Source organism: Danio rerio, chromosome 22 (genome assembly GCF_049306965.1).
Source record: "Danio rerio strain Tuebingen ecotype United States chromosome 22, GRCz12tu, whole genome shotgun sequence".
Classification (NCBI taxonomy): Eukaryota; Metazoa; Chordata; class Actinopteri; order Cypriniformes; family Danionidae; genus Danio; species Danio rerio.
This window is the reverse complement of record NC_133197.1, coordinates 31,887,616-31,914,003: the sequence shown is the minus strand read 5'-3', so window position 1 is coordinate 31,914,003 and position 26,388 is coordinate 31,887,616. Positions and strand designations below refer to the sequence as shown.

General features: G+C 36.0%; 1 protein-coding gene and 1 long non-coding RNA gene across 10 annotated transcripts in view; one reads left to right on the top strand and one right to left on the bottom strand.

Moving 5' to 3' along the window:
- The window catches only part of si:dkey-286j15.1, a 38,230-nt gene extending 12,577 nt beyond the window's left edge, over positions 1–25,653 (bottom strand). The window contains exons 1-9 of one of the 6 annotated variants that reach the window (XM_073936744.1): positions 12,751–12,831; positions 12,107–12,274; positions 11,373–11,506; positions 7,732–7,802; positions 7,537–7,652; positions 3,278–3,403; positions 3,048–3,187; positions 1,114–1,198; positions 885–1,032 (exon numbers count right to left, since the gene is read on the bottom strand). In XM_073936744.1, coding sequence (XP_073792845.1) covers positions 885–1,032; positions 1,114–1,198; positions 3,048–3,187; positions 3,278–3,403; positions 7,537–7,652; positions 7,732–7,798 — 682 coding nt within the window. In that variant the 5' untranslated portion in view covers positions 7,799–7,802; positions 11,373–11,506; positions 12,107–12,274; positions 12,751–12,831. 6 annotated transcript variants of the gene reach the window in all.
- Positions 20,519–24,988, top strand: LOC103910979 (uncharacterized). Of its 4 annotated transcripts, XR_011010389.1 has the most exons (6): positions 20,519–20,582; positions 21,397–21,493; positions 21,718–21,895; positions 22,292–22,431; positions 22,935–23,027; positions 24,303–24,988. It is a non-coding gene; the product is annotated as an uncharacterized lncRNA (long non-coding RNA). The 4 variants fall into 4 exon arrangements; XR_012397862.1 differs by lacking the exon at positions 21,718–21,895 and having other exon boundaries at positions 22,292–22,375; XR_661436.4 differs by lacking the exon at positions 21,718–21,895 and having other exon boundaries at positions 22,938–23,027.
- Positions 25,654–26,388: the final 735 nt, after the last annotated feature.

Genomic DNA, 26,388 nt, shown 5'->3' with positions numbered 1-26,388 from the left:
CTGCAAGCTTTTTATAAGCAAACTATGCGCCTAATAGCACACATTCTTTAACGTTTAAGCTACCATTGTTTTATACTTGAACTGTTTTATATCTTTTATTTTAGGCAAGTCGTGATGATCTGAGAAGGCAAACTGATCAAACAGACAATGATGGTCTTCCGCTGGGCGCTGTTCGTTAAAAAAAAAATATTTTTAACGAATAAAAAATGCTCCAAACGTTTTTCTAAATAAGCTGAATAAAAAACGAAACTAAATATAAACACTTTGCCATTAGGATACATACAAAACTGAACTATTTCATAGCTGAAACACTAGTTTAAGGAGAAGGGGGAAATATATTTTTGTCCCGTCTATTGCTTCACCGTTATTTCGAGAATAAACCCAGCGTAAATATGCAGATGTCATTCCCAAAACATATCAGCGTATATGTGCTGAAAACTAAAGTTTCTTACAAATTCTGAATGGATTATAGCCTGGAAAGTGCAAAGCACGCTCCTCTTATTATCACTAAAAAACGTCTAATCTTAGTTCATAGAGATCTCACAAAGATCCGTTATAATTTATAAAGCTCTCTAAATTACACAATTAATCTTTTATTTACATGGCGTCTACACTCAAAAGATGATTCACGAGCACACAAAATGGCACTTAATAAAAACCAATCCGGCGCTTTCAGCAGTGAGTGAATTCAGTGAATCTAGAGAAATGACAGATCAATATCCGTGAACCTGATTTTTTTTTCCCGCAGCCACAGTACGCCGGAAATCCGGCGTGGTGCCGGAACGCTACCACCCCTGTAGTATTTATAACGCAGAATGTTATAAATAAAAAATTGGTAACCACTGATATTGGTATATCCATCTTGATCAATCCCAAGCTCTGACCTGACATTGAAAAGCCTCTTAGCATTGAGGAACTCTGGGAAAGCGGTGGAAAGCTGAGCTGTCTCTGACTGTGTTGAGCTCTGAGACGTTTCCTCACATTGCGAAGTCTTTCTTCTAGGTAACCGGTTGCAGGGGTATACCAGGCCTCCTGCAGCACACCAATAAGGAGAAATCAGTGGTAGAAAAGACAGCATTTATACTTTAATCATAATCAGTCATCATAACTTACATATCCATTTCCCACACTGCTTTTCAGACAAGGAAACTGAGTAGTCACTGCCAAAGCCATTTCTTTTTTGGTCTCAGATGTCGGGCTTAACAAAAAAACAAGCATGTCATTCAGATTGGCCAGTTAATTGATTTCTTCATTAAATCAGTGCTTCCCACACATATAGGGCCCTATCATACACCCGGCGTATTGTGGGGCAAGGCGCGGCGCGGCGCAATACCTGTTTGCTACTTTCAGCTTGGCGCAAGAGTCATTTTAAGGCGTCGCGCCACACTCTTTAAATGGCAAATGCATTTGCGCCCATTTGTGCGGCCATAGGCATTCTGGTCTAAAAAGGAAGGCGTTCTGAGGCGCACTGCGGGCGCATTGCTAATTTGAGAAACTATAATAGATTTTTCATTAGATGAAAACGAACCCGGTCTAAACTTCAGCGCAGAGTTGCGCCTGGCTTACACACTGCTTAATAGCCTACACACAAGAGCAATACGCAAATATCTTTACATATGAAAAAAATTTAAATATTAAGGATATATATATAGGATATAATAAGGATATATATAGGATATAAATATAAAGAATTTAAATATTACAAAACATTATTTTCTAGTTTACATAAATATGAAAAAACACTGCTTTTATGTCTTCTTCATCTCTGGAGGCTTTTTCAGTTCATTCATAACAATTTGCTTTTGTATAATGTTATTATTATTAGCAGTATTATTTATTATATCCATATTTATATTTGTTTTATTAAAAACAAGCTTAGATTTGCCCACCTGCAGGTTTTAGACCATATGGGGCACAGCAGGTGTTTTAGGATATAACTCAGGTTTTTGAACACACGGTAGATGCTCTGTTTAACTGTTTTCTGTTAAAAAAAAAAGCTGTTAACTGTTTGCTAGTGAAATGCTCAGTTTTTCCACCTACACTTACTTTACGTCATGTAAATAGGAAATGCTTATGGCGCGATGCAGCTGCGGCTCTTAAAGGGAATGGGAGATGAGACTCTGATTAGTTTATTCTCAAAACCACCTATAAATCATTAAGAAAATAAACTCAACCCTTTGGCACGGCGCAAAGCGGATTTTCCCGTCCTTAAATTAGCAAATATGGATTCTGACATGCCCTGAAAGCGTTTGCGCCCTGCGCTTTCGGTTTTGCACCGTCAAAATAGAGCCCATAGACTTTACTTATGCATGCCGCCCAGGTATATTAACAGCCGCGCAAGTATGTTTGGTGGTGACACATGAATAATACTATTATTATTATCCTCTTACACTTTTTTTGTACCCACCCAAGAAAGTCAAACATTCGACATCAGTTAACTAGATTAACCATCTTCTCTAGCACTGCACATTTCCTACTGCTTGTTTTGTGTGCCCAAGAACTGACAACAATCTCATGTGCTCTGCAGACCCACAGAGACATACCTTACGACAAAAGGCATCCGGCTGTAGTATATGAAACTCCTAAAATGTCTGGGATTCGGCATTTGCTTTTGCTTTCAAAAGTTGCCGTTATTTGTATGCGATTTGCATTAACTTTGTGCACGACTCAGATAAACTTTACTATATAGTCAGAGAAAACAAAGTATATTTGCTGCAAAATATTTGTACACCATTAGAAATGGTTTACCAACTAATTTGCCTTAGTTAAATAATCTACACTTTATGTAGATTAATAGAGAAATAGGGGATTTTATTTTATTTCAACAGCCCTTTTTTAAACAAATTCAACCCACTGAAAAGAAAAGGTGTATTACAGTGTTATAATAAATACAAATATAGTTAAAAATCACATTATTTTTTGGTTTGTTGCATGTAGTTGACCCTTTATATGCTGTGGGTAAAACGTGTTTTTCACTCCGGCTACCACTGCAAGTATATTTCAAACCTGTGGAAAGCACTGAAAATGTATTTAATATGAATACTCACGTTTCTCCAAACGTCTCCATTAAATAGGTTACCAACAGCCTCACCATGCGGCGTCGCTCCTTGAGGCTCAGGAATCTGTCTCTGTCTAAAGCTGTTACTAATGTTGCTCCGCCACATGTTTTGAGTATTTCTCGTACATCCTAAATAATGAAAAACAATTAATTAAATCTAATTTTAAATCAAATAACAATCTAAAATTTAATTGCAAGAGTATAAAAATTGTGTTTTACAAAGGTGTAGTTGCTTCTTGTCGTCTGACAGTTTTCTTCTACTGTCTGAGTTGGTGTTGGTGGCTCATTTCTTTTTGATGAATGATTTACACATGACTGATTGTTGACAGGATTAAGGCCCACAGACTGCAGAAAAAAATTAATTAACAAATAAATTCTAGTCAGAGGAATAGTCTACAATGAACACTAAAAACGAAGATACAAAAATCAAATGCAGAAGTTATAAGCGTTACAACCAAATTATTTGAATGCTTGTAATGGATGAAAATCACAAACACTCAGTGCTCAAAACAGATTTTGTTTTAAAACTTAATTTAACTGTGTCCAAAATCAGATTTCCAGTGTGAACTGATTGTGGTCCTAAACCAATAGTCTCAAACTCAATTCCTAGAGGGCCGCAGCTCTGCATAGTTTAGTTCCAAGCAGCTCCAACTCCCACCTGCTTAATAGTCTCCAGTAGACTAGACTTAAACACCTTGATTAGTTGGATCATCTGTGCTTGATTAGGGTTGCAGCAAAATTGTGCAGAGCTGCATCCCTCCAGGAGACCAGTTTGAAACCTATGTCCTAAACCAACCTTCATATGCAAAAGTATGTATAAAGAGTGTAATAATATTATGTTTAATGATGATTTCTATTGGCAATTTTACAAACAAATGTGGTGCATTTTACAAACCATAAATGATTGTTTTGCCAGAACAAATGTGCATTTCAATGGTCTGAAACCATAAAATATGTGTAATGCAATTTTAAAACAATGATTTGTTGTGATCTACGATTAAACTTTAGAGTCACGTTTGCCTGCAGTACTTAGCCAAAGACTTGCAAAGATTGTTCATTGTGGGCCATCTCTGAATAATTAGCCTCATTTTGGAATTAAGATTGATGATTTTTTTAATGCAACCAAACTGTGCATCTTTTTCTGAAAAATCAAAGCCTTCAATAATTATTTATACATCTTAAACTGACTGAAGAATAGTGTTTTGGCTTTTCTTTTACATTCTGCCTGAATCTGCGCTAGAACTGAAATCTCTTCAGTTTAGGCCTGAGCCAATCTCAGTTTCCTTCTTTTACACACACTAGTGCACTTCCCTCTATGCCGAGTTCAGACTGCATGATTTTAGCCCCGATTTTGACTCAGAGCCAGAGCACGGCCCGCACATGACAGATGATAGTATCACACACCAGACGTGCACATTCGCATGTTATTTAAAATGAAACTTCTCAGATGGCGCTCTGTGGCATGGCAGAAATATGAACAGTCATGAGTCGTGGCTGGACGCCGCTGACTTGCGGATTCTAAAATGCAAATCCTAGCGGCGCTTCCGGAGTGCGACCTGCTTTACGTTCTTGTTGCCGCACCGAAATTCAGTTTTGGTTCCCAACCCTATCGCTGAGTGACGATTACTGTGGTACTAGTACTAAATGTTGATTAGTTTATAGTTAAAGGGCTCTATTTTGATGATCCATATGCAAAGTGCAAAGCGCAGCGCACAAAAGCAATTAGGGCATGTCGGAAAAATGCAGCGGCGCATGGTCTAAAAGGGTTGAGCTTGTTTTCTTAATGAGTTATAGGTGTGTTTTGAGAATAAACCAATCATGCTGTGTTCACACCAGATGCGGAACGCATGGATAAATCGCGATATTCGCGCGTCAAACCCTGCTTCATTTGCGTGTCAAATTCACTTCAGAACAGACGCGGATTCGCGTGATGGGCAGGGCTTCTGTCTGCCCTGTGACTCTAGCTTCATAGCTAAAGGGCTAACATGGATTTTATGATGAAAATAACAGTGTTTATGTGCTTTATGAAGGATGATAAACACCGTCGATACGTTCAGGACCATGTCTGAGTCCACTACATACTTTCAAAGGTGCATCCAGCTCTTTAAGCTTATAGACTCCTCCAGAAACTGAACCTGGCTGATGGAGGTTTTCAGCGGTGCTTCTGACTGACCCCAGCCCAGTTTGATGAACTTCTTGCCGGTGTCTGCTGGGGGATTTCACCTGGGACACCGACAACAGGTGATACGTCACAATCACGCCCCCACAAGAGCAAGCTACTGATTGGTTAACGCGGCACGAATGTCCGCTGAAGTTCATATTTTCGAACTTGAGTGATTCGCACGAAACGCGCATTAATCGCGTCAAACGCGCAAAACGCTCAATTCGCTCCACGCCATGCGCACCGCGCAATTCTCGTCATTCGTGCCGCGCCATTCGCGTGTATTGCGCCGCAGGATGTCTATTCACGCGTTTGCATTGACTTAACATGTAAATCACTCGCGCTTGACGCGCGTGCCGCGTCTGGTGTGAACACAGCATCAGAGTCTCGTCTCCCATTCCCTTTAAGAGTCAGTTTCGTTGCGCCTTTGCGTATTTGTTATTTACATGAAGGGCTTTGTAAGTGGAAAAACTGAGACTTTCACTAGCAAGAAAACAGTTAAACAGAGCATCTCAAGAATGAGAGATAAGGCCTCTCATTATCTACTTTCACTTTCGCTCTCATAGATAGGGAAACCTTGTACGCACAGACATCCATTAGCCTATAATTTATTTTGTTTGTTGAGCGCAAAGATTGGTTTCAGAACTGCTTCTAAATTCAGTTCTAATTTCCAGCAAATAAATAAATGAACAATAATAACGAAGTGGGGTAAAAAAACTGAGTTACTGTATATCCAAATACACATGCTATGGCACATATTGTCTAAAACTTGATAGGTGGCCAAATCTAAGCTTGTTTACTGTCTGCAGGTGGCGCTATAACTGTGACTCAAGATAAAAGATGACTCTGTAAATCATGTCATTTCCTGTGGCCAGTAGGTGGCGCTATAACTGTATCTGGATATCGGCATATACACGTGTTCAGGTCAGGACTCTTATCAAGCGTGGGAATTTTGAGGCAGATCGGATAATGCATGCCTGAGTTATAACGACTTCCTGTTTTGTGGCGAATCGTCAAAGTTTGCGAGGTCGCCACGGACACGCCCATCGACGAAAACTCTAAAGCTTCGCAATTTAACATCGCCAAGGCCTTTAGATGACAAAACCCAATTTTGGTGTAGATCAGATAAAATCCCTAGGAGGAGTTCGCTAAAATACAACGCCTGGAGGAAGAAGAAAAAGAAGAAGTTTTTTATTTTTGAGGCTAGAAAATAATAAGTTTTGTAATATTTTAATCTTTTATATTTATATCCTATATATATATATATATATATCCTTAATATTTTAATTATTTTTCATTTGTAAAGATATTATTTGCACATTGCTGTACACCCTGTCTGTATTAAGCCATGTGTAAGCGAGGCGCACAACTAATGTGCTCTGCGCTGGACAATAGACCAGTTCTGATCTGATCTATTTGATCCTTCTATTTAAGTTCCTCAAAATAACAACGTGCCAGCCATGCATCTTAATACGCCTTCTTTTTTAGACCAGAACGCCTATGGGCGCACATATGAGCGCAAATGCACTGTTTTTGCTATTTAAACAGCGTTGTGCAAAACGTCAAAACAACTCTTGCGCCAAGCTGAAACTAGCAAACAACTATTGCATCGCGCCTTGCACTTCATTGCGCCGGGTGTATGATAGGGCCCTAAATGTGTGCATTGGAAGTTATTGTCTTCCCGCAAAACATGCTCTCTTATTTCAGTGGGATTTCGTCTGTTTGGAGTGTTCACACACAACTTTGTCCAGACAGATCCAGACATAAGCCAACGCAAGACGACAACACAGTTAGGTTTTGTCAGTGCTAGCTGTTTGGCATTTGCTTGGTGTGTCCAAGCCTTTAAAGAGATTTAAGGCACTGAAATGGGTAATCTGAGTCATATAATTGATTCTAAAACACGCTGGCATTTGATTGGCGAAGTTTTGCAAGGATGCTACTAAGCAAGTCTACAGTCATCTCTTATGGGAGTTTATGCCATGTACCATGTCTTTTAGAATTGTAAACATTGTACATACCTTCATAGAAAACTTCAACGCAGGCATTTGACACCTGTTTGCGCTTTTTAGCAAAGTATAGCAAATGTAAAGATGGTGACTGCACTGATTGAAATGCATTTTTTGTGAAAGTTATGTGGTGTGGATGATGCATTCTTATATGGCTGTAAGTAACTGTAACTTGGTTGTGAAAAAGTTATTTTGTTTGCACCTAAAATCAACTAATTTCAATTAAAACATTTTATCAAACACATGACCAAAATATACATTTTTTCCAATCCACAGCAAAAGTATTCTTTAAAATGTTAGTGTAAACTTACTGCCAACAGTTCTGAATGAAATTTCTTGAATTTAACCCTGGGACCAATTTTTGGAATTAGCGCAGCAATGCTGGGGTCATCAAGTAACATAAAACTTTCTTCATCCACAGCTTCCTCTGTGTTAAGGTGTAAGAAGAAAAAACAATGAGAGAATTTTCATGGTTGGGTGGACATCCCTTTTAATAGCTCACTCACCGTTAAATCTTTCAACCAAATCACCAAGGTTCCACTGGTGTAGTTTTTCCCTCACAAATGAATCCATTTATCTACAAAACAATTCATCACAACACATTTAATATAATGCTTAAAGAGACAATTCGCCCAAAATGAAAACTTACTATTTACTCGGCCTCAAGTGGTTCCGAACTTTTATTTCTTTCTTTCTTCTTTTGAACACAAAAGATGATATTTTAAAGAAAGGTGAACACCTGTAACCGTTGACTTCCATAATAGGAGAAACAAATACAACGAAAGTCAATGGCTACAGGTTTCCAATTTTTTTTCTAAACATATTCTTATGTGTTTAACAGAAAAAAAAGTAAAAAAAAAAAAGTTTAAAAAAAAAAGGTTTGAAAGAAGTAAAGGGTGAGTAAATGATGACATTACATTCATGTTTGGGTTGAACAATCTATTTAATAACTCAAATAAATTATTGTCTTATTTCTGCCATAACAATCTTGGCATAATGCTTGACAATGACCAATGTTATGTATATAATTTCAGTCGACATAAATAAATTATTTATCTCCCAAATATCTCCCCCAGTTACCTTGCTGGTAACAGTAATCTAGATAGCTGGTTAACTTTTAACAGTTGAACGTTATCCTAGCTAACTCACTAACGTTACCGTTAACAATTTGATTTTTCTCATAAATGAATTACACTTCCTTTTTGAAACAGTAAAAAGCAACCCAAATTTTATGTATATTTTCACATTTCAAAAGTAGGAGTTTGTGAAGCATTTATCTAGAAAATAATTCATTACAACAAATTTAATACAAAACCTCAAGGCAATCGACCCAAAATGAAGATTTACTCACTATTTTCTTGCCCTTAAGTGGTTCTTAACCTTTATTTTGTTTAGTTTTTTCTTGAGTTAAACTCATTCATTCATTTTCTTTTCAGCTTAGTCATTTTATTAATCTGGGATTGTCACAGCGAAATGAACCGCCAACTAATCCTGCACGTGTTTTACGCAGCAGATGCCCTTCCTGCCGCAACCCATCTCTGGGAAACACTCATACACTCTCATTCACACACACAAACACACACTACAGACACTTTTAGCTTACCCAATTCACCTGTACCGCATGTCTTTGGACTTGTAGGGAAACCAGAGCACTCGGAGGAAACCAACACGAACACAGAGAGAACATGCAGACTCCACACAGAAATGCCAACTGACCCAGCCGAGGCTCGAACCACCGACCTTCTTGCTATCAGGTGATAGCACTATCTACTGCACAACCGCGTTTTTGTGTTATACTCAAAAGAAGATATTTTTTTAAAATAATAGGAAAAAATTAATATGATGGAAGTCAATGGTAACAGGTAACCAACATTTTTCTGAATATCTTCTCTTGTGTTTACAGTTTTTTAGGATTGCTTACACACTAAAATTAAAAGTAGTACACTATTAGCAAAACCTTACACACAAGTATCAAAACATCAGCCCATATTTGCAAAACTATAAGCACATTGTCAACTTAACACTTGTTGCAAAACTCTACAAACAGTGATTTGCAAAACACTAAACACACTTAACATACATCACACACTAAAATCTATCATGAAGTCACTTCCTTGCAATACCAAAGCACTGACTGTCAAATTACTGCACCGTCCAAACAACTTGTTCAACACAGTCGTCAGGTGTGCAAACACTTGTTTGATTAATTGTAGACACATCAATCAGGTGTTTAAGCACTATAAAATGCCAGTTTCAATAAAAACCATCAGGTCTCAATATCAACACTGGCACACACCATAAAAAAAACATATTCAAATTAAGCAAATTTATGGAGTGCCTTTCGAGCAGTTTCGAAAGGGTGAAAAGACTGGCATGATTATGCAGAGGTATGCATTCACTTGTGATCTTGCATACTGTCTCATAATCTTTTACTGTACTGTAATACTAGATCTACACTGAACTATACAATTTTGCCTGACACTGTTCTTCAGGTAGTTTTACGAATGGATGGAGAGGAGATCCAGCATGAGTTCATTTACGTATATGATGTTGTGTTCAACCTGACAAGAACACAAAGTAGAAGAAATCATTGGCCACAGGGCTATAGTCAATGTCCCAGGGCAACGTGGGGGAAATATACAGTAACACTGTGCAGACATTACAAAGAATGGGGTCCTCCACTGCCATGACCATATGGGCCCCTACAACACAGCACATATACTTACATTCTTGGACCAATTGCACAACATAACAGCAGCAAATCAAATCGATCATACGCAATACATTGTTGTCTGGAATGATGTGTCTTTCCACCGTTCTGCTCTGGTTCAGAACTGGTTTCAGCAACATCCATATTTCACCGTCCTATATCTTCCAGCATACTCTCCATTCCTCAACCCTATAGAAGAGTTTTTCTCGGCATAGTGGTGGATGGTATATGATCTCCATCTTCAGGCTGAGGTACCCCTCATCCAAGCCATGGAGGAGGCCTGTGACCAGATGGAGGTAGCAGCAATACAAGATATTACATTCAAGACACTTCTTTCTAAGGTGTCTTGCTAAGGACAACATTGCAATGTTGATAATTCTCATGCCAGATCCAGCTAGGCGAAGAGACAATGTCTAACTTACAGTTCAATACGTAAAGTGACATGTTACAGTACTTTGAATCTTCATGCCAACATGTTGGACATGTTGAGGAATAAATGAGTTTCTTCGGTGTGCAGCATTGTTCTTGAGTAGTGTTTGGTGAATTTACTTTATATTTGTTCTTTGTTGATGGTAGCCTACTCTAATCATAGGGAAGCAGAAGTGCTAAAAGTGTTTTAGGTTTATCACAGCAGTGTGTAACTCTAGCAAACAAAGTATAGTAAATGTAAAAATGTGTGTTTCTTATGGTAAAAAAGTGTGGTTTTTAAACATAAGTCTATAGTTTTTATAAGAGTGTTTAATTATGCAAAGGATCTGTAATGTTTTGCTAATTGGGTGTGTGGTTGTGCTAAGTGGGTGTACTGTTTTGAAAACACGAGCCCTGTTTTGAAAATCGTGCTTAAGCAATCCAAAAAAACTGTAAGAAGAAAGAAAGTCATAATGTTTTTAAAAAGTAAAGAGTATTGACAAAACGCTCATTTGTAGGTGAACAATCACTTTGATAAATGAAAGAAAATAAAGACAGCATACAATAATTTTAGTTCATCCCATTACTTCCATAACATAATATTGCATGCATAAAGCTTGACAACGACTAACGTTATGTTAATTCAACTTCATCAATTGCTTGTAGTAACGGTTTAGCAAGCTAGATGGTTATAAGTTAAATGTTATCCTAAGGTAGCTCGCTAACGTTACCGTTAACAATTTGATTTTTCTTTTTAACTAACACTTCTATTTTAAAATGTAAAAAGTATCTTAAGTTTTAAGTATATTACTCCAATTTCAGTACAAATAAACTTTGAAGTTTCCCAGAGATGGGTTGCGGCTGGAAGGGCATCCGCTGCGTAAAAATTTGCTGGATAAGTTGGCGGTTCATTCCGCTGTGGCGACCCCGGATTATTAAAGGGACTAAGCCGAAAAGAAAATGAGTGAATGAATACACTTTTAAGTAAGAGTTGTAAACATCGCAAACCAAATGTTAATGTTACTTTACCTTTCTTAACCACCGGCAGTTTGGACAGTTGACTGGACCGTTGAAATTCCTACATAACGGTGGCAATCGAATTTAACCCAACCTTTGGGTTGTCTCTAAAAATGACCCAACGACGTGAAACATGACCCAGCGCTCTACAAAAACATAAAACAACAACACAGTGACCCAATACGTAACTTAGTGTGATTACAGAGTGATGCAAGGCATAATTAAACGAGTAGATAAGATTAAGATAAAGTTTGAGATAAAAGTGTGAACCATAAAAACAGAAATAGCCGCTGCTCGCTCCCAGATAGCATACAGTTCTGGGCCACATCTGGGCCAACTAAGGCACATATGGCTCACTTCTGGCAATGGCAGGAGACATATGGGCCACATCTGGCCCATATGTGTCACACCGGGTGTAGTGTGAGTTGTGGCCTGCCGCATGTGGGCCAGATGTGGCCTGTGTGTGACACCCCGGGTGTAGTGTGAGTTGTGGCCTGCTGTATGTGGGCCAGATGTGGCCCGTGTGTGACACACCGGGTGTAGTGTGAGTTGTGGCCTGCCGCATGTGGGCCAGATGTGGCCCGTGTGTGACACCCCGGGTGTAGTGTGAGTTCTGGCCTGCTGTATGTGGGCCAGATGAGGCCCTTGTGTGACACCCTGGGTGTAGTGTGAGTTCTGGCCTGCCGTATGTGGGCCAGATGTGGCCCGTCTGTGACACCCCGGGTGTAGTGGGAGTTGTGGCCTACCAAATGTGGGCCAGATATGGCCCGTGTGTGACACACCGTGTTGAGAAGTATTCAACTAAGTTGCCAGTTTAAAGGTGATGATCACTGTGGTGCATCGATTAGAATGCATGAGACGGGATAATTAAATTATGTTGCTTTATTCCACAATGGTGAATAGAGATGTGGTTTCTACAAAAAAGGAATAACAATAAACAATATTAAATCAAAGTTACATTTGTAATACAACATTAAACATAGTACAGTTGGATCAAAATATAATACGGGTAAGTAGTTAGGCGCAAATGGATAATTGTATTAAGATACTGACAGCAGCATAATATGAAGTCCAAATTGCTGCTAACTGGGTGTTTGACACAAACTGGGTCACATGTTGCATAAAATATAGACAAAGGCTGCAATAATCATACATACTGACTAACATAATATAAACAGGTTGAAATCGAACGATATACACACAGCTGGTCACTTATTAACTTCAATAACGACGTGAGTATCAAATTAGCGTCAGCTAATTATTGCTGCATCATCTCAAATCACGGCGATCACAGAACATCGAATTAATGCTGATAAACAGCATAAAATCTCTTCTAACATACTCCTTAAGTTTCAGTAAACATACAGCACGTGAACATTTATGTACTCACGGTTTAAAACACGCACAAATCCACCAAACAACGCTGATTAGCAACACACAACTTCTCTGCCCGTGGCTTCACTCCGACTACATTGTTCTCTCGTGTGCTCGCGTGCACGTCTTCTTCTTCTTCTTCTTTCTGTTTTATGGCGACTAACCCATTAAAAAGCATTATCGCCACCTACTGTACAGAATCTTACTCCGATGATGGGTCTGAATATTAGAAAGGGCAACAGAAAGAAACGAGGAGGGAGGGAAAGGGACAAAAAAAAAAAAAAAAAAAAAAAAAAAAAAAACCTTGGATGTTTCATATTCTCCAATCTTTGCATCTAGACCACATACTCATGTCAGCGCTGCGTGTTCAGCTCCTCTAACATAAAGGGCCTTCATGACAATGATTGAGTATATTCTCACCCATAAATATTAGACTATAATCTATAACCTAAACCCGAATGCTCGATATACCTAATAAACGCTCTATATACTTGCCAATCTATTATACCTTTTCTTAGAATAATTTTATATATTGTTTTATCTTCCCCACACTGACTGAATAACATATCGCGATGTTTATTATACTTGCTACATATAAATAATGCATGATCTACATTTTCAGTTACACCACATACATCACATTTCCCATCCTCATGTAAACCCATTAACGCAAGTGTTGCATTTAACCCTGTGTGTCCCAATCTTAATCTTGATAACCACACCTCTTCCTTCCTATTTCTTCCTTGATTTAGTGTTGTCCCTACTGTCTGTATAATACTATAGTGCCATCTTCCAGTATTACTATTATCCCATCTAATTTGCCATTTATTTATTAGTTTTTCCTTTAAAATCGATTTTGCCTCTCTTTTCCCCAGAGGTACATGTACCTCCTCTTGCTTATTTAGTGCTTCCTTTGCTAATTTGTCAGCAACTTCATTACCAGATACCCCAATATGTGATGGAACCCAGCAGAAATAAACGACTACTCCTATTTCCTTTAATCTATATAAAGATAAATAGATTTCTGTTATTAAATCCTCTCTATCTGATTTTGAGTTTGCTATACTAACTAAAGCTGAAGATGAATCTGAGCAGATTACTACTTTGTTTGGTCTGACTTGTTCAACCCATTGTAATGCTATAATTATAGCTGTTATCTCTGCAGTGTATACTGATAGATTATTGGACAATTTTAAACTAATATTTACTTTGAACTCTGGAATATTAACACCTATTCCTATCTTTTTACTAATAGGTTCTTTGGAACCATCTGTAAAAATTTGTAAAGTTGAATAATACTTATTATTTAAATACGCATCTATTTCTTTTCCACTATATTCATCTTTAGATTTACTTAGCAAGCTTACATCTATGAGTGGTTCAGGTGCTCTCCATAGTGGGACATCAGTGAGTGGTATATTGGGACAGAAGATCATGTTATCTATACCATATTCTTTAGCCAACTTTTTACTCCTCCATCCAAAACTGTCCTGTCCTTCATATGAGTATTCCCAGCAATCTTTTAGTATTTTACGAGTAAGATGATTACTAACTGATTGCTGGAGATTTACCCAGTATGTCATCATCAATTTTATCCTTCTAAATTCAAGAGGCATTTCTCCCATTTCTACCCTAATTGCATCTACAGGGGATGTTTTAATTGCTCCACAACATAATCTTAACGCTTTGGTTTGTATGGTATCTAATTTTCCTAATAAAGTCTTAGATGCAGATCCATAGACAATGCAGCCATAATCAAAACAGGATCGAATCAATGCTTGATACATGCACAGCAATGCACTACGACTAGCTCCCCATCTGTGACTAGCAACTGAACGCATACAATTTATAATAATTTTACATTTTGTTTCAATTTTATTTATATGAATTTTCCATATTAACTTTTCATCTAACCATAAGCCAAGGTATTTAAAAACAGGTACTCTTTCCAATATCTGCTCATATAACTTTAAATCTGTATGTACTATTTTCTTGTTTTTTGTAAATATCATGTATTTTGTTTTTAATACTGAGAACTTCAAGCCCCATTCCAGAGACCATTCCTCAACTTTTTTAATTGATTCCTGTATTCCTTTATTAACATTTCTAATATTGCGTCCTCTTTTCCATAATGCTCCGTCATCCGCATAAAGTGCAAGTCCTATTCCTACCTTGTTAACCTTATCAAAAACATCATTAATCATTATATTAAATAAAATGGGGCTAATTGCACTGCCTTGTGGTGTACCATTTGTAATATTAAAAGCAGCTGATAATTCTTCTCCAATTTTAACTTGAAAGGTACGTTCAAATAAGAAGTCTAACACCCAGTTATAAAATTTTCCACCTATACCTATTTTGTTCAATTTAATAAGCAATCCTTCCCTCCATAATGTATCATAAGCTTTCTCGATGTCAAAGAAAACTGCTAACATATACTCTTTCATTATAAAAGCTTTCCTAATTTCATTTTCGAATAAAATCAAGGCATCATTTGTGGATCTATTCTTCCTGAACCCACTTTGAAAGGTTGTTAATATTTCCCTTTTCTCTAAAATATAATTTAATCTCTTAACAATCATTTTTTCCATTACTTTACATATTGTGGATGTAAGGGCTATAGGCCTATAACTGCTAGGCTTTGTTTTGTCTTTCCCAGGTTTGACTAATGGGAGCACGACTGCAGTTTTCCATTGCTTGGGCAAAACACCCTCATTCCATATACGGTTAATTACCTCTAATAATATCTCTAATGCTTTAACTGGTAACTTTTTTAACATTTGATAACTTATCATATCCTTACCTGGTGTTGTATTCTTTGAATTATTGATAGCTACTTTCATCTCAAAATACTTAAATTCATCATCTAGACTACTATTAAAATCTATCTTTTTCATGCATACATCTCCATATAATTCCATAATCTGTTGACGTTTTGTTAAAAATACATCATCTAGATTTTCAATGCTGTGAGCTTTAGCAAATGTTTGAGCCAACATTGTTACCTTTTCTTTATTTGTAATTGCGATCTTTCCATTTTCCTCCATCACGGGTATTTTCCTGGAGCTATCAGTTCCATTCATCTTTTTAATCATATGCCAAACTGTATTCATATCAGTTTCTCTGCCTATTGTATTACAGAAATTTTGCCAGGCTGCCCTCTTTGTGCTCTTGATAATCTTTTTAACATAAGCTTTTTTCCTTTGATAATCTATGACTGTTTCTGGAGTGAGCATTCTTTTTAAAGATCTAAATGCTTTTTGTCTTTCTTTGATTGCCCTTGAACATTCCTCAGACCACCAAGGTACATTTTTCCTCTTTCTTGTGCCATTTGCTAATGGGATTGATTGTAATGCTGCAGAATAAATACCATCTGTTACCTTACCATATACATGATCAATATTTCCCTCCAGTGTTATATTTTTAAAAAGGTTTTCACATATTGTTTGGAATTTTCCCCAATCTGCACTTTTGTATACCCATTTTATACCATTATTACAATTTTGTGTATGCACCTTACTTTGAATTTTACAGATGATAGGAAAATGATCGCTTCCTATATTATTTCCAGAAACTGACCACTTAGATTTACCAGCTAGTGATGCTGAGACTATTGTAAGATCCAAGCATGATGCGCTACCTTTTCTTATATCTATTCTTGTTGGCTTGCCATCATTTAGACACACTAAAGATTTCTCTTCCATGAAATTTTCTATTATTGCTCCATTTTTATCTGTTTTCCTACTACCCCAAATACTACTGTGTGCATTAAAATCACCACATACAATAATTTTATTTGATGTTTCACCTATAGCGCTTTCTAATATGTCTACAGCTAATTCTAAACAAGGATTATAAAAATTGACTATTCTGATTACCCCATGCTCACCCATTACTTCTATACATATGCTTTCTGTTTCACTTTCATTATTTACATACCTATAAATCACATTTTCTTTTATGAAAGTTGCACACCCTCCACCTCTACCATTATTCCTGTCTTTCCTTATTACTTCATAACCATTCAGCTTGAAATTTAATGGTCTACATAACCACGTTTCTTGAATACAAATTATATCAGGAGGTTTGCTCATATTTCCAATGTATTTTTTAAACTCCTGTCCATTAGCAATCAAACTTCTGGCATTCCAATGAAGCAATAGGAAAGACATGATAATGTTAAATATCACTACTCTGGGATGCATCATAATTTACCATCACATTCCACTCTTTCTTTCCTTCTTTTGCTTTTAATATCTTGTGGATTTGTTCAGCCGATATATCTGTACAATTCAGGAATTTGTTTGCACATTCTGCCACAATTTTAATCTTGTCAGACCTTCTTTCTACCTGTGCGGTGCCGTTCACCACTGCACAGATGAATGCCACTAAGTCAATTTTATTCACACTAATGTTATCAATGGAGTCATTCTGAAGCATACTCTTTTGTTTCTCAGATTTATTCACTTGAGAATTTTGTACATGTTCCCTATGAGTTTGTGTTTCTGTCTGCTGTTTTACTTTACGAGCTGCTTCTGCATATGTTAAATTTTGATTGGTCTTTACCTTTTGAATTTCACGTGCCTGCTGCTGAACTGGGCATCCTGCATACGCAGCGCTGTGTTCGCCTCCACAGTTACAGCACTTTAACTTAGTTCCTTCTCTACACTTCCCATACTGATGCTCTTCACCACATTTTGCACAACGCATTTTCCCTTTGCATAAAGCAGCAGAATGACCCATGCGTTGGCAGTTATAACAACGAAGAGGAGGAGGAACATATTCTCTTACCGTGTAGCTGATGAAGCCTAGTTTCACCTTTGCTGGTAGATTTTTTTCCTCAAAGTGTATCAACACAGAAAGACTCTCACATTTTTTATTGTCCCTCCACATCATTAGTCTCCTGGCCATGCCAACCTTTCCTCCACTCAAGTTCCCTTTAATTTCCTCCATAGTTACATTTAAAGGTACACCTGAGATAACCCCACTCTTTTTTGACCCTACTTCAATACAGTTTATTTTATCACCAGCCAATGTTTTTAGCTTCATTATCTTTGCTTTTTGCATTTCGTCTTTACATTTAATCAAAACTCTACCATTACTTAGACATGTTGCCCCTTTTACTGATCCTATTTCTTTCTCTATTGCTTTTGATAGTTTAACAGGATGCACATATTGTTCTGACTGCTTGACAAAAGTTACTAAGATTTTAATTTCTCTTTCCTCATTAACTGTCACTACCCTTCGTCCCGTCTCCTTATTTCCGCCTGAACACGCCTGCTCATATTCAGACTCATCACCCATGTTGTTTCCTTTTTTTCTTTTATTATATCGTACTTCATGGAATTCAGTTTCCTGATTGTCATCATCCGATTCATCATCCATTGCGTCTACCCAAGACTTAAGGTTGTCCTTTCTGTTCTCTATTTTACCACGAGTATCCTCCGATTCGTAGCTTCTCTAACAATCAACACTGCCAGCTACCGCGTGCACGTCTTTGTAAGGCACATAGGATAAGTAGTCCAATAGCGACCTCTACAGGACAGGTTGGTGTAATGCTTTATAACACACCGGGTGTAGTGTGAGTTCTGGCCTACCGTATGTGGGCCAGATATGGCCCGTGTGTGACATACCGGGTGTAGTGTGAGTTGTGGCCTGCTGTATGTGGGCCAGATGTGGCCCGTGTGTGACGCATCGAGTGTAGTGCGAGTTGTGTATTTTTAGTTCCGGTTTAACTATAAATGAACGGGAGCCTTTGACGTGGTTACAAATTATTAGAAATTAAAAATCAAAGTTGATTTGTCTTTCTAAGTCTGTACACTTTCGTTTTATGAAGTAGAAAATAGAAAATAAATATTGTAAATGAATGTAATGTGATGCAAGGATTTACATTTTTCCGATCGGCTACTTCTGCCTGTGGACTGCATACCTAATAAGTGGGAGGGGCTTGCTGCTCAAACATTACACAGACTCTGATGTGAAGCAGCAGCAGTTCTGTGTTTCCTGGGTTTTATTAACATTATTGTCCCTCATCAGGCAGTGAGAGCGCTACACCTTCTCTAAAAATAATAACATTGCATGTTCTAAATAAGACTTTCTGAGATTGAAAATGATTCTTTAGGTTATTAAGAATAGGAATAAGCTATTGCTTATCCGGGAATGTATATGTTTGTAACCTTATCACGTATTAATTCAGTTTATTTCCTCAATAATGGATTTATTTCACTTTAAGGCTGCTATGAATATAAATTTATATTATCAGTTATATGTAAATGTTCCAGCATGAGTAAAATTCATAATTCTTTTTCATATTACCTGTATGTCTATAAATGTCTATAAATGCAATGAGTTTCATCATTTATTATGTTTTGATCTATTAATGTTTTGTTCAGTTTTTCCATTTGAATGAATTAAGACAGTGTCCTACCGCCACCTACTGGGTGGATTTAATTTGCTATTAGTACTACTTTTTAATGAACAATTTTACAAATGAATTCATAATCTAATAATGCTGAATTAAAGTGCTGTTTTCTTGGTGTTATATATAATTTGCAATTCTACATTTTTATAATGATTTTTTTTATTAAATGCCACATACAACATTGTTCTTTTTTTATTTAATCTAAATATTAAATACACATAAATGTTTTGATTATGAATAAAATAACTATATAGAAAAAATGTCAGAGAACTGAGCAGTAGAATGTGAATAACATGAATGTGTTCGTGAATAAGCTGATCTTTGTAAACAACACAAAGTTTTATTTACTTATTCTACAGAACACAAAAAATAATAAAAATAAATCTGACCAATTTTAATGCGCACACCTAACCCCGCTCCTAACCCTACCCCTCACTTTGATGTCACTAGCTCTATTTGAGTGCACTGTTTCTGACATTGCATGTCAAACTGTGTGTCTCAGCTTGCATATGCAAGTCTGCAATCAGATACTAATGCTTCTGCAACACAGCCCTGAGGGTACAATCCTCAGTGCTGGGAAACACCACACATTATCTTAATCACAAACTACAGCAAATTTAGTTTATCCAAAATTCACTTATACTGCAAATTTTTGCACTATGGAAGAAACTGGAAACCAACAGAAACAACATGCAAACTCAACATAGAAAGGCCCAAAAGTCTATCCTGGTTCTGTGTGTGTGCACCTGTAACAGCGTCAACACATTTTATAGACAATATGCTATTAATAAGCATGTTAATTAGCAATTAGTTAATTGTAAATATAAGTGTTATAGTTTTTATATAACAAGCTACTGAATATTAAAAATAACAGTAAATATTCTAGAATTACAGCATGTTACATAACAGAGCAAGGACATGTTCACAGTATGTCTGATAATATTTTTTCTTCTGGAGAAAGTCTTCGACTAGAATAAAAGCAGTTTTTTATTTTTTTTTAAAAGTGTTTCAAGGTCAAAATTATTAAACCCTTTAAGCTATATATTTTTTTCTACAGTTTCAGAACAAGTCATTTTTATAAAATAACTTGCCTAATTACCCTTACCCTAATATATATAATATTATATATATATATATATATATATATATATATATATATATATATATATATATATATATATATATATATATATATATATATATTTATTTATTTATATATATATATATATATATATATATATTTATTTATTTATTTATTTATTTATTTATTTAAAAACATAATCATAAACTGCCCCCTGGTGGCGAATATGTGTTTCGCTTCATCCCTGCATTACGGTGGAGTGGGCGGAGCCTCGTGAATGACGGTTATTTTTTTCAAACGAGGAAGTGAAGTCAAGTCCGCCATTTCATCTTCTTCTTTATATCGGGTAAGTTATTATTTTAAAATCATATTTGTGAGATATTTGTCGTCAGGTAATGTTTTTATTTGTTAGAAAAGCCCCTGTTTTGAATAGTGATAAAACTGTAACTTAAATGTGGATAATATGGCTAAAAACGGCTAAGAATGATGGCCGCCGTCAATTCAGTAATCTGTTAAGTTGATTGTGCTCGGGGTTTCAACAAATTCATTTAAGTTACAATTGAAATGATCAATAAGACGTGTTATATGAAGAACAGCGTCGAAACGGGAGCTTGAATGAATGAATCATATGCTGTCCGTTTTATACAGTTGTAATAGGTGCCGAGTTCTGCTTTTGTACTGGTTTTAAGCTCAAACACTGAACGAACATTCTCTTTTTGGTAACGTTAATCCTAATGATCTTGATTTGCTTGTTAATGTGTGTTTTATCATGTTTCAGCAAAAGTTTGCAGAGTAACGTTATGTGGTTCATGCTGGCCACTGTTGAGACTGGTCTGCATTAAAAACTGTTTTAAAGCCAAAACGTTTGAAAAAAAATCCACAGATGAAACATGATGTGTTAAATGACTTATGAAGGAAATTAATAAGCTAAAAAAGAAGGCTAAGTGTGTTATGAAATATTAAACCTTGTTAAAAAATAAAATCAATTGTGTTAAAAAAGCTTAAAATCCATATCTTATGTTTTATATTACTTCAAAACAGCCTGGAAACTGAATTGCACCATTAATCTTGTACATATGTATCAAGTCCAAACAAATGGTTTTGTGGCAAGTAAAAATAATATTTTTATAAATTGATTGTATTGTATTAATTTGTTACAGAAAAGAAAGGAATCATGCAAGGATGCAAGCTGAAGGAAAGGACAACTCTCACATCAGTGCATTACTAACTGTTTGACTTCATCATCAAGCACACCAGGTACAATATTGTACATATTTTGTAACTTGTATATGTCAGACTGGTTGTTGGGAACTGAAATAATATATTTTATGTTTTATTTATTATTAAAATATTACAAGATTTATTGGTGCTATTTTATCACTGTGTGAGGTCATAGCTTATTTAAAAAATCTAATAATGACATCTTTTATCCTCCACTTGTTTCAAAATATTTTTTTTTGTTCTTTTGAACATAAACTCAGACGGTGCGGTGGTACAGTGGATAGCTCTGTTGCCTCCCAGCAAAAATGTTTCTGGTTCAAGCATCGGCTGGGTCAGTTGGCATTTCTGTGTGAAGTTTTTATGTTCTCCACGTCTTGGCGTGGGTCTCCTCCGGGTGCTCCGGTTTCCCCCACAAGACATGCGGTACAGGTGAATTGGGTAAGCTAAATTGTCCTTAGTGAATGTGTGTAAATGAGAGTGTATGGGTTTTTCCCAGTGATGTGTTGCAGCTGGAATAGTATCTGCTGCGTAAAACATATGCTGGATAAGTTGGCTGTTCATTCCACTGTGGTGACCCCAGATTAATAAAGGGATGAAGCTAAAAAGAAAATGAATGAACACAAACCCAGTTTTTCCTACTATGTATATCAATAGTTACAGGATTCTAACATTCTTCAAAATATCTGCTTTAGTGTTTAACAGATTCAAACTGCTTTGAAACAAGTAGAGGATGAATACATGGTGGCAGAATAGTAAACTATATCTTTAAATGTTTTATTCTGTATGTTATGTGTATTCATATTTGTCTTGTCTTTTGTCATATTGTCCTTCTAGCTCAGATTGTGATGGACCGGGAATGCGACACTAGTTACTCTTAAGTCAAGAACCAAATGAAGCACCAGAGTACAGATTATGGAGGTATCTGAAGTTGAACTAACCGGAAGCAGGGAACCATACTAATAAAGTTCCTTAAGGTAAAAGCACCTGCTTTATTTTGATAGGAAGTATTTTTTTATAGAGTTCTATTGTTTTATTCCTATTTTAATTTTATTTTATTCATATACTGAATGGAAGTCATTCAAATTTCACAACAATTGATTTGCAGATTGAATATAAAATATAATGACATTTTAATACATTATTTCTTTTGGTTATTCTTTACATCTATATATGGGCAAGTATTTAATCAATGAAAATAATTTTAAACAACTTAACTAAACAAATTACTCTGTTGGACCCTAATATTTAAAATAGCAAAACACACACTCTTGTGATTGCATTCTCACATTCATACACTCAAAAACACACATTCATACAACAGTCTGTCTCAGTCTGACTCACACACAACATCCTCTCTCACAGATTTTTCTAGCAAACCTCCACCACTAGCTTGTCCTGTTACGCTGCTTTTATTTCAAACATTTTAGAGCATGATATAGTCCAGGTTTTATCAATAAGTATTTTTTTTTCCATTCAGCAGGTTCCTTGTAAAGATGAACCCAGGGAAGGATCGAAAGTGGAGAAGACCAGATCAAGAAAGACCACATCAAGATCTGCGGTCAGTTCAAAGGTACTTTCACTAATTACCAAGATTTCAGACTATGAATTGATGGAGTAAACTTGTCAGTGAGTGTCAGATCTTCCTAGCAAAAATTCTTCCCAGTGTCTTGTAGTAGAAGTGATGCAGTCAATCAAGTTTACATTATTTCGTAAATTGCTTTCCGATTTAATAAAAATATAATAACCAAACTTGATTAATGTAACAATTTTGATGAAATGGGCATGTTTAACTAAAGCTTTTAGCACAAAGGCATCCCCATCTTGTAATATTGCTGTGTCTGACGTCACGGGGTTGGTATGCTGGAAACGTTTTTGAATGAGGTATTTGTATGATTTATACATAGTCTGTCTTAAAGCGTCACTAAATTGTACAGGCATTACAGGTCAAAGCAATCTGTTATTACATTTATCAAAATAAACAAAAAGGCTCTTTAAAAAATGTAGAAAATGTAAAAAAATATTTCAAATACCTCAAATGAAATGAAGTCATTTGTTTTATTATTTTTAAAAATATATTTTTTTGTAAAGTCATTTGTTTATAATTATGTAAAAAAAAATCCAAGTACTATAAAAGTTATTTAAGCAACAAATTTGCCAGATTGTAAAGGCAGACACAGAATGAGCAAACAAGAAAAACCGTGTAAAATGTGTAAATAAAAGGCTACATTTTAAATTTTTACATCTTTTCATCATATACGTAAAACCTTCCTAAGCTTGAAAATATATTTCCTTAAAATAAACTTCCTTTGTTAGTGCAAATTTCTTTTTATGTAGTCTTGTAATTAAACAATTAAACCATTCAAACAAGTTTACACTTAAAAAAAGGTCCGTAATGAAAATCCGATTTTTTTTCCAAATGTAACTAATTAAAATAGTACCATGTTCTTTTACTCTGTATTAGTATTATTTACTAAAATTTGTTTTATTTTAGCAATGTAATAGTATTTCTAGTCCTTTAATTTAATGTAATTTAATTTTCAGTTCTCTTTCCATCTACGAAAACATAAAAAAACAATAATTTCACAATCACATTTAAAATAGGTTTAATACTATGAAATATTATATTAATATTATTTTTTTTTTATATATATAAATTGATAGGTAGTTCCTATGGAATGTTTTTATGTATTGCTGAGAATACATTTCAGGTGTTCAATACGTTGCTTTGTCTTAAAAATAAAAATAGGTGCTTAAAAAAGTGCTTAAGTCCTTAATTTTAATCCAGTTTTACCTGTATGTACTCTGCAAACAGCACCTTTTAATTGTTGTCTTCTCCTATTTTCAGGATTTTTTTTGCATTGGACTGTTTTTTTTTTTGGCTTTAACCTTGCTCGACCCTGACCTCACTCTTGGACTGCCCTGTTGGATTTTCAGTTTATTTAATTTAAATTTTTTATTTTTTTTTGGTTCTAGGTAAATGCTAATAAATATTTAGTTGTAATTATTTAAGTAATATATTTTTGTTAAATATGCGATTTCTGTGTTTGTTCTGTCTACTCATACTTGTTTATCTTGTTTCTGTAATTATCATTTGTTTATTTGACCCCTGCCTCGCCTCTGATCTTGTTTTTGGATTGCCCTTTATTTATCTCTTTAATTATTGGTTCTGGCTATATGGTTATAAAATATTTGTTAATTTAATTAATATGCATTTTATAAAAAAATATATATATTTTCTGTGTTTTTTTCTGTATCTATTTATCTAATTTGTATATACATTTGTGTTTGTATGTTCTTCTTATTCTGTATATCCACTTACCTAATTTTAACTTTTATATATATTTATTTGCATTTAATTTGTGATAATTCTGTATGCGTTTATTTATCTAATTCATATATTTATTTGTATTGCATTGATCAATCTGTTGTTGTTTTTTTGTATGCATCTATTTATATAATTTATATATTTGTATTTATCAATTTATATGCTTCTTTTAAAGCATTTTTTTAAATAAAGCAATTTAAACTAAGCATTCCTTTTAATGTGATTTATATAGCTACCAAATGTAGATGTCAGCCACATCTAACCCAAAAGTCAGCCGCAACTGAACCAGATCTGGGCCAGATCTGTGAAATTGCATGGGCCGCGTCTGGGCCAGATATGAGAAACTGCATGGGCTGCATGTGGGCCAGATCTGAGAAAGTGCATGGGCCGCAGCTGGGCCAGATTTGAGAATGTGCATGGGCCGCAGCTGGGCCAGATCTGAGAAAATGTATGGGCCACATCTGGCCCAGATATGGACCATGCTTTTTCTGAGATATGGCCCAGATCTGGTTCAGTTGTGGCTGACTTTTGGATCCTTATGTCAGCCACAATCAGGTTGAGTCATCGCCGTCATTCCGCGCGGTATGTGGGCCAGAAGAAAATGGGGGATGTGGGCCATATCTGGGCCAGATGTAATTTGCTATCTGGGATCATCTCTGAACTACAAATGAGGCATCCATTAAACTGCATGAGCGCGTTCAGTGAGGAGATGGAAGAATTTGCTTTAAGCAGTCAGGGACAGCATTTTGCAATATAACATTTGCATAGACAAAGCATTCGAGGATTAAAAACGCTTACCTGTAACACGTTTGGAAAGTTGCGTCCTATGTAGTACTTTCATTCAGTACACACGAACGTTCACACCAAAGAGGAAAAAGCTGTAGTTCAGTCTTGTGTTGTCGCTGTGAAGCGCGCTGATGACATTAACGCAGGGATTGACCGCACATGTCGCCCGCAACAGCTTCAGCTGATCCACAAGCCATGCAGATCTGCAGCAGGACAGAGGCGCTCACTATATGGCAGGAAATCACAGCTGATCTGGGAAGCTCGTCACGCACGTTTATGTATGTTTATAGCGAAAAATGAGAATATGAAGTGTATTTTTACCGCAGAATTCTAAAAAGACAGAAAGGGTGACTTAAGAGTAAGTCCCCAAAAAATTGAAAATGCCCTTCTTATAATTTATTTTTCCCTGATTTAAGCTTATCTCATCAAGAAACCATTTGGGTAGACAGTGCATTATGTTTCCATCCAAAGATGCAAATTAGACTTATTAGATATGCAAAACTGGAATATTGCATAAAACATTTGAAAATAAAGCACCGTTTCCATCCAACGTCTAAGAGAATTTGTCTCTTTCTAATAAACTGGCACCAAATATCAAAAAGGAATATGGGATTTGCTGCAGTAGGAGAAGCCAAAGTGGGCATTTTTCTTTTATAAAAATGTACTGCACGTCAAAACACCCAAAAAGCACGGTGGCTAAACTGCTCTTTGGGTGCACAAACTCTCTGCACAGTTCTGGAGGTAATAATACTGAACCATTTTGATGGCAGACTTTAGCTGAAGGAATTTTAAAAATGACCTTAACAACATATTAGATGTT